We start from the raw sequence: 11,530 nt of genomic DNA, 5'->3' as shown, positions 1-11,530 counted from the left end.
CTGTTTGATCCCATATTTGCTGCTCTGCCTCTCACTAGTCAGCAAAAATGTGCCGACCACCAACCGCAGCCCCATAAAACAAATAGACACAAGTCCATCCCAATTTGATGACACATACATTTAACCCTCAATCTGTAATCAGTGCTTCTCAATATTGCTATGTGCAATCTACAGCACATATTTGAAATATATAAGTATCATATTCCATTTAGGGTTGACAGCGGTGCTTTGAGCTAAATGCTAACGTTGACATGCCAACATGCTCACAATGACAACGAGAACATGCTGATGTTTAGCAGTTTATGTTTAGCAGGGAAGTTTACCATGAAGGTCATCTTAGTTTAGTGTGTTATCTTGCAAAACTTTGCTAAAACAAAAAGCACTAAACACAAAGAACAACTGAGGCTGATAGGAATGTTGTTATTTTGCAGGTATTTGGTCATAAACCGAAATATTAGACAAAAGTGAAAGGGATCACCAAAGTGATTAAAGTTCATCCTACTGGGAACACGAATGTTTGTACCAAATTTCATGCAATCCATCCAAACGTTTCATTCAAATCAACAAATGTCAACCTCATGGTGGCGCTGGAGTAAAAGATCACCAAAGTTAGTTTTGTAGTAGTTTAGGTTTTTTTTAATTTAATATGAGTTTTGAGTTAGTTTCAGAGTGTGCTCTGGTTTTAGTTTAGCTTCAGTTTTTCAGAAAGCTTTGATATATTTAGTTCTAGTTTGTTTTTGTTAGGGTCAGGTATGTCTCAGAAGTATGTAGCTACATAAACATACAACACATGTGTAACTGTAAGAATGGCCATGATATTTAATCTGTTATTTTTGCAGCTACTTTAGTGTCCAATGTAAAGCAATTGCAGCATAGCGCCATCTACAGGAATGTCAAGTCTCTTCAATTTCAGTGGTTCATGTTACCACGGAAATTCGTCTACTTTTCCGGTGTGTGTATATAGATATATATATATATATATATATATATATATATATATATATATATATATATATATATATATATATATATATTATTGCTATTCTATTTTTATTGTTTTTTTAACAGGCAATATAATTTCAGTTTAGTTTTAGTTTTTCTGGTATCGTCCATATCTAGTTTCAGTTTGCTAACAATATTTTTCACTGCTAATTTTAATTTCAGTTTAAGTTTATTATAGATAACCTTGTCTGAAAACTGTGGATGTTCGTGAATCCATCCAAAAGATGTTGACACACTTCACTGGATAAGTGAAAACATTGACCTGCTGGTGGCTCTAGGAGTCATGACCATAATGACCAAAGTCATTATGGTTCATCCTCTGAGGACAATGGATCTGTGTACCAAATTGAATGATCAATGATTTGGTTTGAGCAACTGAAAAATATGTTCATCTTCATCTTAACAACAACACAAGCTTTGTCTACACATCTCTGATGGAGGGCTGATAACATTTACCTGAACCACAAAACGTCATCACTGGTAGCAAAATCCCATTCTTTAGAGAAAGACGATTCCTCTCTCTTCTCCATCCACATCTAAACGCTCTGCTTATTCAAGCAGTGGTTTGGACAGGATACTGAGAGAGATACTGAGACAGCAGGATGTACTCCATTTCTAAGAACTGCCTGCTCACTTTCATCTTCCACGCCGGCTGTGAGATCGGATTTTGAATTTGATTAGCATTGTTTTAGACACACTATCTGCATGACAGAGAGGCTTGAGGAGCTGTAGTTTTGCTGATATAGAGCAATAGCTCCATGGAAATAAATAACATTACTCTATATTATATAATCAAGACCAGGCAGGAAGCCAGGACTTGAACACATAATACAGTATGTGAGCCAACAGTAAAGAGTATTAGAGCTTTCTACTAAACATATTCACTTTGATTAAAAGCCTCCACCGGAGGATTTAAGAAAACATTCCAAAACAGCAAGTATTGATTAAAATATTACAATAACAAAAGCCATTTATTTAGTTCTACGATGATGTTTTAAAGAAGAACACAATCCAGCGAGCCATGTCGTGATTAAGAGCGTGGTGATTACGTGCTCTGGCTGTGCTCATAACTGATATGCATCTTTCCAACTGATGGCGACAACAACGTTTTGAAGTTAAAGCATCGGCTGAATAGCAGCTGCTACAAAGAAAGGTTGGCTAAAGGTCACATGGGAGTTGCAGTGCATAACAGCTAACAGGTAAGCTCCCCGTACCACTGACTTCATACTCAGTGTGTGTGTGTGTGTGTGTGTGTGTGTGTGTGTGTGTGTGTGTGTGTGTGTGTGTGTGTATGTGTGTGTGTGTGTGTGTGTGTGTCTGTGTTTAAATCAGCAATGTTGACTTTAGTACTGTACATAAACATAACAGCACTTCACACAGTGCACCATCAGTCACATCTGATTGTGTCCCTGTTAACTCCAAAAACACGGCCCCACTGCCTCAATTTATAGCGACACGCTGAAGACTGTGCTGTTAAGAAGTGCTAATACCACGGTGCTGTAATGCCCTGGGGCTGGCCAGCAGTCCATTTCAGAGGCGAAGTTGACTGTCTATATAAAGAGCTTGCCAAAAGTGGCACCAGATTAAGTGTAAGGGGCTTATGTGACTGTATGTAACCTCACACAGACCAAACTGGAAACAGAAAATCCAAGAGAGACAGAAAATAAGATTACCCTTGTTTTTTGTTTGTCTTTAGTTTGGATTGTATTAAGCGTAAACCGAAAATACAGAACTAGTAGCTACGCCATATAACAAACAGTGCATCACAATGGTGATCAGAGTGAATTAAACTTCTGACTTGAATCACATCATACAATTGCAGTGTATAAAAGACTGAACAATGTATTCATATTCTATCAGCTCTGATTGATTAATTCATTTCACAAAGTTAATTCATAACAATTACTCTAACCTTAAACCTGTCTTTACCCCGAGAGGCCTGAGAATAAATAAATCACCAGTGTCTCTTTAGCGTTGACACAATGTGTCAGTTAACACCACAACTCAATTGAGGTGTGAAGCTTTCAGGCAGAGCTGTTTCCCCCAGATGTGGTTTGGTTTACCCAGTGAAGCGCACAGAAGCTGTATCAGAATGACTGTAAATGCCAAGAATAGAACAGACAGAATAGAAGACTATAGAAGCTTTTAGGTTATCTATTACAGATAAAACAAAATTGGTAAATTGATTACAGAACAGCCAGAGACGCTGTTGCTAATGATTTTGAACAGAACCCGCATGGAAAGGCCTTACTTGTATTGACTCTACTATCTTGTTATGACCTGACACATCAGCTGAGAGCCCAAATAGGGACGAGATTAGGTTTTGTGATCGTCAATCTCTATGTACACACCTTTAAAAATCGATATTCAAAGCTAAATTCAAGACTCGGGAACATTATAAACTCACACACAAATACCAGTAACACATGTGTCACGCAACTAATTATATCAGAAAAACATAAGTTTTTGAGACTGCTTTGTTTCTTTTAAAATGTTGCTTCCAACGTGTGGGAATAGAAGTGTGGGACTTGAAAAGCCTGAGCACGGTCAGTTTTCAGTTTGTGAGACCAAGTTACATAAAAACCTCATGTTTTACATAAAGGAGCCACTGCTTCCACAAACCACCACTCTTCCAAAAGCAATTGTTTGCTTGAAGTCTTACAGTGACATCGGGTAGACTGCAGCAGTCTAAAGCGTGCCGCCCACAGGCCCTTAGCTGATCTGAATTTAATTGCACTCACATATTAGATTCATACATATAGGAGTGAAGCTGCATGTAATGTGTAGAGCAATAAAGCAGAATGATTAGCGGAGCACCTTTAATGTATTAAACGCCTTAACTTTATATTGCCTGTGAACTCCTGGCAGATGATCCGGCGAGGCGACATACAGCAGTGCTGTCCAGTCTGGGCAGCTTTAAAGAGATCTCAAACCTTGCCCTTATATGACAGTTGAAGGGAGTCCAACACACACATACAACAATCTAATTCATTATCCTTGACCGCCGAGGTGTGACAAGCCCTCCATAAAACCCTTCATCCAGCTCCCTCATTAATCAATCAATTACAGCTGACTGAGGAGGTGAGAAGATCCTCCACCAATCCATCGGATTTACCTCCATCGCTCTCTGTGTGCCACTGCATCTCCTAAAAGTCACTGCCAATGAATGTGGTTCCGGAGGCTAAACCTGTGCCTCCTACCCAAATGACAACCTCAAACAGTGGAATTGATTGGCATGATGACTTTTTTTACGAGTTGTAAAGCCGTGTTGCTTGTACAGCAATAAGTCGGCAGGTCACTTAGATTTCTGTAAACCTGCCATGAGCACAGATTGCACAAAGCTTGGTAGAGGAGCCATCTGTCGTCCCGGCTAGCATAACAACCAAAGTCCAGCTAATACCACTCCACTTCTGTCTAAGCTATAAGAAAGGAAGTCCTTGAACATTCACGAATGCTCCATTCATAAGACAATCCTCTAATCTTAGTGAGGCTCAAATAGCATCCCACACCGTGGAGCAAAGAAGTCAAATATATATTTTATCACTGAGCCACAAAAAAAGCAAGTTTTTACAATCATAGACTTTGAGAATGGTTTCCCCTGCAGGTCTTCTATTGTCAGTGGACAGTGTGCCATTTTACCCACCGTTATTCAATAGATAGGCTTCCATAAGAAAAGTCTGTTTTTTTAATTTACTTACAGTGATGTTAAAAACTATGTAGAGCTGGGTGTTGTTTAGTCATGATCTGGGTAGGCTGATTTCATTCATTTGAATATGGAGGACAGTATGTGCAAAATGGTTAGTGCTCAGTATTGTTCACGTCCTGCTGCACATGAACATGTGGGGAAAAAAGACAAAGACCAAGTGACCAACAGAGTTTCCCTCCACAGCCTGTTAATTGCACTTTGTTTTCGTCCCCCCCCCCCCCCCCCCCAAAAAAAAAAACTGCCCACGTCTCTGAGCTTTCGAAGTCACATACACAACATTATTTTTACACACACTGTGCACCAAAACAGTAGTGTTCTAATGAATTAATCAGATTTTCTCTAAAACAGCCCTCTTTGTCAGGCTGGGTAAGCGGAGGGGAGGGCGCCAAGGTTGGGAGGTCACAGTATAAAAGCAAACGGGAGGCAATGATTGACACTCGCTCACACGACACGGTGACGGATTACAGAAGACAGCAGGGAACACTGAGGGCACGGTAAGTGAGCGGCTTTCTCAACGTTACACACAATACAAATATATTGAAATGATAGAATGATATTACAGCTGCTGCACAGGGGAGCATTAACTGTGCCACTGCTGTTGCTTTACAGGAATATACGCTTTGAGCACTCAAACGATCAATAAGATTGTGCAAAGATTGAGAAATATAGTTTCTTTATTGTTTTAGTTAAATCAATTGTAAAATCTACTCTTTCTATTAGGAAGATATTAAGAAATTCTGATTGTCATATTATAATAATGAGTGAACTTCTTCAGTGGTCTTTATGATTTAAATTTAAAAAAAGAGTAACGTTACATTCTTCTAATGTTTTTGAAAAAGCCTTTCAAAAAACTCCCAACAATAAACTACAAATGACATTTCATCTTTTTTATTTGCAGACTGGATCCATAACTTTGCTATCAAAATGTCAAAGTAAGTATTAAGAGTTTTGACTCTTTTGCTTATTAATTCAGCAGCTATCCTGAAATGGTAATTAGTTTACATTCGAGGTTAAAATTTAAACCTTTTCTTGTCAATTTTAGGGAATTAAAATACCACAAAAAAGACGTTAGTTAAAGCTGAAACAGGGATCATTTATGCTGGCTCACAATGAAATACCAAACGTTAATCCTTTAATTCGTGTTACTTAAGTTAAATTTACTTTGATATTGTTTTTTTTTAATAAACAGATTTTTGAAACTTGACTCATTCAACAGAATGAAGAAAAGCACTGTAGCCATGCAGGGATCAAAGTCGATAGTGACTTCACAAGAAAGAAGCCCAGTGGCTTTTAAGTAACAATTTCACATCTTGGCAGAGCCACGCACAAATGTCTCTAAGACTCCTCCAACACTCCAGTCCTCCAGGATATGGATAATTCCTGATTAAGGTGGATTGTGAGGATGAGGTCTTGGAAGAGAGATTTACAAGACAAAAGTAAAAGTTAACAGGATTACTTGGAACACATCGAAAGAAGCGAACACCACCTGTTTCATGTAATGCTTGGAATCTTTAGAGACATAATATTTTTGGGGTATTGATATTGAGAAATCCACACGTTTGCCAAGAAATAGTCAATATTCGATATTACAGGTCAATACTCCGCAGGAATGTAGGATTAATCCGAGAGATTTGCAGGGATATGAGTCTAATAGTCAAGTCAGCACCCAAGTACGGAATTTATAAACAAAAATCTGATATAATTAATACTAATTTTTCATTTAATATATGTGCACCAACCCAATGTCGTGGGTGCATAACGCCTTTTGTCTGAAGAATAAAATAAGTTATTGTAAGGAAGAAAAAAAATGACCAAATTTCTGAGCTCTTGTGTTTTTCAGTGAGGCCCAAAGTGTTAAAGAATTAAATAATTCAATGTTTTTTTTTCCCTCTCTTTTTAGGGTATATAAGAAGACCAGCGGCAGCGGACATGTAAGTGGAAGTGGCCTCTATAATATAGTCATTATAAAGCAACCCCTTGGTCAGAGGGAGGAGTGCATTTTGTGTGAAGCTATTCCAACTCCCAGAAATAACTTCCAAACTCTGGTAACCTTGGCCGAGGAGTAACTGTATCCATTTCTCCGTCTCTCTCAGATCGCCCTGTACTTGGGGAAGAGAGACTTTGTGGACAATGTGAATTCAGTGGAAGTAGTTGGTGCGTGGCACAATGTCTGTTTATACATCCTCAAATCTGCACACATACAGCAGATGTGTCTCTGTGTGATCTAATGCTTCCCCTCTCCTTTGCAGACGGTGTCATTAAAGTGGACCCTTCTGGTCTTGGCGGGAAAAAAGGTATTTCCATCTGATTCGCTGTCAATGACAAAAAGTTATAGTTCCTAAATGTATGCCACGCAAAGACAACCTTGAACATATCTCTTTCCATTGCAGTATTTGTCTACCTTGCTTGTGCCTTCCGCTATGGAAGCGACGACTTGGATGTTATCGGGCTGTCCTTCAGGAGAGACATCTGGATACAGCGCGTCCAGGTGTATCCACCTACAGGCGCAAACGGAGCCAAAACACCAATGCAGGAATCCCTCATGAAGAAAACTGGAGAGCAAGGATGTCCCTTTTCCTTCCAGGTGAGGAATTATAACTCACTCACTTTTTATATATAACATATTAATAACTGTCCTTCAGAGAAACACTAGATTGATCAACCACATATCACTTTTCGGTCATCTTCTTGAAGTGGTATTTATTAATGCTTCTACTTGTTTCAGATGCCAGCAGATCTGCCATGCTCAGTCTCCCTGCAGCCTGGGCCAAATGATGCTGGCAAGGTACCACTCCTGTCAATTTTCATTATCTCTTTTCCATCACTCTTATATACTACTCTGCTTGACAAACAAAGCATTTATTGGGGTCTTGTTTTGTTGTAGGCTTGCGGTGTGGACTTTGAGGTTAAAGGATACGTTGCCAACGCAGCAGATGAAGAAGTTGAGAAGAAGTATGAATGTCCACAGTCAAACCATTCTGTCAGCGCAATCTTGTGTTGCATTAAAGGACATATAGAAGGGTTAACCCTGACTCTCTTTGCCTGTGTTTTTCATGGTCTTAGGGACACTTGCCGCCTGATGATTCGCAAAATACAGTTTGCACCAGCTACCAACAAGCCTGGACCCAAGGGTGATATAGCAAAGCAGTTTATGATGAGTGACAAGCCTGTTAACATGGAGGCCTCCCTTGGAAAAGAGGTACATTGAAGTGTACATACTATATTTTGGCATGATATACATACATAGCTAACGCTATAATTATTCAGACTAAAATGTTTCTTATTTATTTAGATTTATTACCACGGAGATCCGATCACCGTCAATGTAAAAATCAACAACGAAACCACCAAGGTTGTGAAGAAAATCCAAATTTCAGGTGAGCATCAAGGAAAAGATAAACCCTTGACTGAAGTTACATACTTAAAACATGGTGTTTGTGTATAGCTTGTGAGAGAGGGAGGAGAGGAAAAAGAACATAAGTAAGGGATGACGTATCTGTGTAAAGTGTGTATATGTATATGGTAAAGAGTCATACATTTTAACTGATCATTCTAACAACGCTATTTCTTCTTTTAGTTGAGCAGCTAACAAGTGTGGTGCTCTACTCATCTGATACGTACAGCAAGGCGGTCTGCTCCGAGGAGTTTGCGTAAGGCTGTCACTGTATTAAAAGAGGCTTGTTAGCTTATTATAAAGCTTATTGAGATTCAATTTAATGAATTTATAAATTAGCATTTTCTGAGAAATTAAATATCTGTAAATCCTTGTTAAAAATACATTCACACCTCCCACTAGATAAATTCAAAACAGCTTTTACTGAAACATCTCAGTTTGGATTGAGGAAAACTTTAAACAACACAAATAATGTCTGTTAAGTTAAACGTGCGTTATTATTCATTCATTTATTTATTTATTTATTTCTATATCTCACTGCATCACACAGGGAGACAATTGATGCCAACTCTACATTCGAGAAGTCCTTCCAAGTAACCCCCCTGCTGGCCAACAACAAAGAGAAGCGGGGTCTTTCAGTGGACGGCCGGCTAAAAGACGAGGACACCCACCTAGCGTCCACCACCCTGTAAGCCACAAGTCTCTCATCAATGGGCTTATTGTGAGCCCCGGACTGGTTGTCATCCTCTTATTGGGAGGTGGTGGTGATACATTGTGTCATCCACTTATCATGTCTTAGACCAAATCCTCAAGCTCTGAAAGCTTAACTATTCCTGTCTCCTCACAGGAGTCAAGGAGAAAAGGAGATGCAGGGAATCGTCATCTCCTATAAAGTCAAGGTCAATCTAGTGCTGGGCGGCGGAGGGTAAGGATCAAATGAATATAAAATATTTATGCATGATACTTCATATTGTGCAGACTAAAGGTTTCTTTTATTGTGCTCTCTCTCTCTCTCTCTCTCTCTCTCTCTCTCTCTCTCTCTCTCTCTCTCTCTCTCTCTCTCTCACATAAAAAGCCTGCTGGGTGGCTTAACAGGAAGGTAAATATTGATCGTCTTCCCTCTGTGGTCACATGGTATTAGTGTGAATAATATCTAAATTACTATTCTGTATATTTGTAATGATAAAACTTAGTTTTTTCTCATTTTCAGCGATGTCACTTTGGAGCTTCCTTTGACTCTGATGTCCCCAAAACCTGCAGGTGAGTGCAGTCTTTTTGAATATAATTTCCATTTAAATGCTTTCCACTTAAACAAAAAAAAGACAGCATTGATTAATTATTGACTATGTTAAATGTCATGTCCTCTCCTTCTATCCATTTACTGCATGTCATCGCTGTATCCTGAGCAGAAGTGTAAGTATAAACTAGTCTCTGTGAACGTATTCACCTGTGGCTTTGATGTTTGTGAAATGCTGCTTATATTTCTCTCCTCTGTGTATTTAATGAACCACAGCCAGTTGGATTAAAACCCTCATTAGTTCAGGTGAGGTCACCTCCAATTCAGTGCGTTGTACAATGTTCACTTCTTCAAGGGCTACAACGCACGTCTTCTCTATGAAATAAATACCTAATCTGAAAACGATGTTAGATAAAGTTCATGACGTACTGTATATCGACGGAACGATCAAATGATTGTTTCATTTGTATGACAAGCATTTCCAAAGCAAAGGTTAGCACAAAATATGATGGCCCTTGAATAAGTGCAACGTTTCATCCTAGAACCTTATTGTGTTTGTGTGAAATATTACATTTGAACCCTTGCTGCTTCCCCTCCAAGATGTTTGTTTTGTTACAACATCCAATGGCAACTAATTGAATAGTTGTACTAAAGCTATTACTGTATGCATTAGATACATAGCCCATAATATCCATATGTAGAAAGGGGTAGTCTGCATTATGTTGTAAAAAAATCACAGTTGCTGTATATAAAATGAGATGAAATGCATTTTGTGAGTTATCTTGTAATGTAATGTTGGACTCACAGAATCAGCTGTTTGTCCGTTTCATGCCAACAGGGCAGACATCTCAATCGAAGCCATGGAGGGTTGAGATGACCAGCGAAGGAAAATCACCTCTCTGACCGAGAACACAGAACAAAAAGGAACTCAACACCAACGAAGAAAAGCACAGAGTGTCATTGAATCACTAAAATTGTTTTTAAGTTACCTGTACATATACATGTTCATTAGGTATTACCAAAGAGTCAAAACTCTGTGTGACATTTCTCTGAATGCCAATATAGCATTGAATAGAAATAAACAAGTATTGTGTATGTTTTTTTGTCAAAAGAAATGTTTCGTAGACTTTTCTTTCTATGTGTTTTGATTACCAAACCTCTAATTATCCTGAATCGTTATTGCGGTCATTAGAGCCATGATATATTATGACTGAATGTGCCGCTGTGGGATAAATATCCCCAAAATCATCCTACTTGTGTCACTATTTATTGACAAGAAAAGTTAATAAACTCATTGTTTTCCCCCAATTATTCGATTGTTTGTTTATTTTGCTCAGTATTTTAATTTCAAGGCTTATATTTTATTTAAACTGAGAATTAATCATATAACAAAGTATAAAAATATATATCTTAATAAAAAAATGTCATAATAATTGTTATAACAAACGTGAAAGAATAGCCTATGAAAGCTCTTAGGATTAATCTGATTGTTTTCTAATATAATAGTTCCACTTTTATTTTTATGCTAACTGTGTATATTTTATTTGGGACTAAAATTAACAACCACCAAAGCTCTGAATCATACAGCTAAATATATTAGCTATATAATTTGCTATATTTTTGCTGCACATTGATGCGATTTGATGGGCCAGGTGCTCCAAAGCTGTGACCCAAATAGAAAACTAACCACTAGTTTAGAGAGCCTTCCTCTTCATATGCTTCTTCCTTTTTCCAAATGTCCAAACAAGCACCAAATGTTACCTAGCTTAGTAAAAGGCCATCACAACCTCTAAAATCAGAGTAACTCAATTATTCTCTCTAGCCAAATTAAAATAGATAGATAGATAGATAGATAGATAGATAGATAGATAGATAGATAGATAGATAGATAGATAGATAGATAGATAGATAGATAGATACTTTGTTCGCTACAGCAGCATTATGATACAGGTAAGCAATCAAAGTAACAGAGTAATTAATACAAAATATTGAGTAAAATGCACAATATTTACAATAAAAATAACAGAGTAAAAATATTAAATATAAAACAATTCATAATATAAACAATGAAATAGAATACTATTGAATTTAAAATAAATTATTATATTAAATGATTATAATTATTGAATTAAAACATAAGGACATAAGGTTTACGTTACCTTTGTTGTATCCCAACAGTGGCCTCTTGGTG

The 11,530-nt window shown here is 37.8% G+C and overlaps 1 protein-coding gene across 1 annotated transcript; it reads left to right on the top strand.

Annotated features, from left to right (window-relative positions):
* The first annotated feature begins 5,134 nt into the window (after positions 1-5,134).
* Positions 5,135-10,242, top strand: arr3b (arrestin 3b, retinal (X-arrestin)). Its single transcript, XM_068715471.1, has 15 exons — positions 5,135-5,202; positions 6,609-6,639; positions 6,802-6,862; positions 6,958-7,002; positions 7,099-7,292; positions 7,434-7,493; positions 7,593-7,660; positions 7,772-7,907; positions 8,001-8,085; positions 8,286-8,358; positions 8,653-8,790; positions 8,950-9,027; positions 9,178-9,201; positions 9,313-9,371; positions 10,178-10,242. The coding sequence occupies exons 1-15, from the start codon at positions 5,135-5,137 to the stop codon at positions 10,240-10,242; spliced, it is 1,185 nt and encodes a 394-aa protein (XP_068571572.1).
* The last annotated feature ends 1,288 nt before the right edge of the window (positions 10,243-11,530 follow it).

This window comes from Cebidichthys violaceus, unplaced genomic scaffold, assembly GCF_023349555.1.
Source record: "Cebidichthys violaceus isolate CVI_PGR_0920_01 unplaced genomic scaffold, fCebVio1.0.p SCAF_2, whole genome shotgun sequence".
Classification (NCBI taxonomy): domain Eukaryota; kingdom Metazoa; phylum Chordata; class Actinopteri; order Perciformes; family Stichaeidae; genus Cebidichthys; species Cebidichthys violaceus.
The sequence above is the reverse complement of the archived record's forward strand: the minus strand, read 5'-3'. Positions and strand labels throughout refer to the sequence as shown.

Coding starts and splice junctions, on each gene's coding strand:
- arr3b (XM_068715471.1), top strand. CDS start 5,135: ATGATTGACACTCGCTCACACGACACGGTGACGGATTACAGAAGACAG. Junction 7,494..7,592: donor GGCCAAATGATGCTGGCAAG/GTACCACTCCTG, acceptor GTTTTGTTGTAG/GCTTGCGGTGTGGACTTTGA. Junction 9,202..9,312: donor CTGGGTGGCTTAACAGGAAG/GTAAATATTGAT, acceptor TCTCATTTTCAG/CGATGTCACTTTGGAGCTTC.